This window comes from Amphimedon queenslandica, unplaced genomic scaffold (assembly GCF_000090795.2).
Source record: "Amphimedon queenslandica unplaced genomic scaffold, v1.1 AMPQUscaffold_583_Cont27399, whole genome shotgun sequence".
NCBI lineage: Eukaryota > Metazoa > Porifera > Demospongiae > Haplosclerida > Niphatidae > Amphimedon > Amphimedon queenslandica.
Genome location: NW_003559066.1, coordinates 1 through 1,010, shown reverse-complemented (window position 1 = coordinate 1,010; position 1,010 = coordinate 1). Strand labels below are relative to the sequence as shown.

Below are 1,010 nucleotides of genomic sequence, written 5' to 3'. Positions count from 1 at the left end.
AGAAAGGTGGAAGTGAAATTAAAATCATTACATTTCAAAACATGATAATATTATAATATAACATTCATTTACTTCTTCTGTACTCGAGTGTGAAAGCGAATCACCACTATCCTTTGAAAGAGAAGGTGACCGTCTCTTCAATGAATAATTCAACGGTTTCCTCGATTGTGCTGTCATATCCTTCACCCTCTCTCTTCTCTTACTCATTCTCTCATAAGCATTAGCAGCAGCCATACACTCTATGACATAACTAGCACTGATGTAGCTGTAGGAATGAAATGAATAGAAATAGACCGAGAGATTCTAAGTTGTGCTTTACCTCATTGCACACAGAATGAGGAGAAGTATGGTACCTAATGCTAGACCAGCTTTATTAAAGGCCTGAGGTAAAGCTAAAACGCCTGCGCCCACAATGAGGTTGAAGATGTAAGCGAAAGCAATCTATAGGAAAAGACTGGGATAGAAACAGTTGAAGTTTTTGTTTACTGGCGATGAGTAGGTGCCTATTTTCTTTTCACTTCTGCCTTCACCTTTCTCTGCCATTTCTGCGGATTTATTAATAACCACCAGTCAATAAATTCATATTTATAAATAAACTAATAGAGCATGCGCATAAACATAATCTGCCAACCATTAGTTACCAAGCAACTGCAAAACAATATGGCCGAAGGTAGAAAAAATTTAGTTTGATATTGTTGTATTAATATTATTATTATTACAGAGTCTGCTACAAGTTACTTAGAGAGAGAAATATTTCCAGTGCTACTGCCAGGATTAGAGGAAATGCTCCATGTTGCATCAACAACAGAAGTGAGAAAAATTATAATGTGATTAACATTTCTGGTACAGAAACGCAAGAGATTCAACTCGTTAGATTACTTAGTGGAGTACCTGTACAAGCACAATCCAAGAAAAGATGGTCGAGATGAGATAACACTTGCTAAAATTCCTTTTGTTGAGGAAGAATGGAAAAAGAAGTCAGTTATAATCCATTATATTTGGCACATCAT

At 36.0% G+C, this 1,010-nt stretch overlaps 1 protein-coding gene and 1 pseudogene across 1 annotated transcript; one reads left to right on the top strand and one right to left on the bottom strand.

Annotated features, from left to right (window-relative positions):
* Positions 1-72: 72 nt before the first annotated feature.
* On the bottom strand, positions 73-550 carry LOC109593616 (transmembrane protein 104 homolog; the record flags this gene model as incomplete). The annotated part of the gene is made up of 3 exons (XM_020008617.1): positions 487-550; positions 320-441; positions 73-265 (listed from the first exon to the last, which is right to left on the bottom strand). Coding segments are annotated over exons 1-3 (372 nt in total), but the record flags the coding sequence as incomplete, so codon positions are not given.
* A 63-nt stretch (positions 551-613) lies between these two features.
* Positions 614-1,001, top strand: LOC109593615 (IQ domain-containing protein K pseudogene; annotated as a pseudogene).
* Positions 1,002-1,010: the final 9 nt, after the last annotated feature.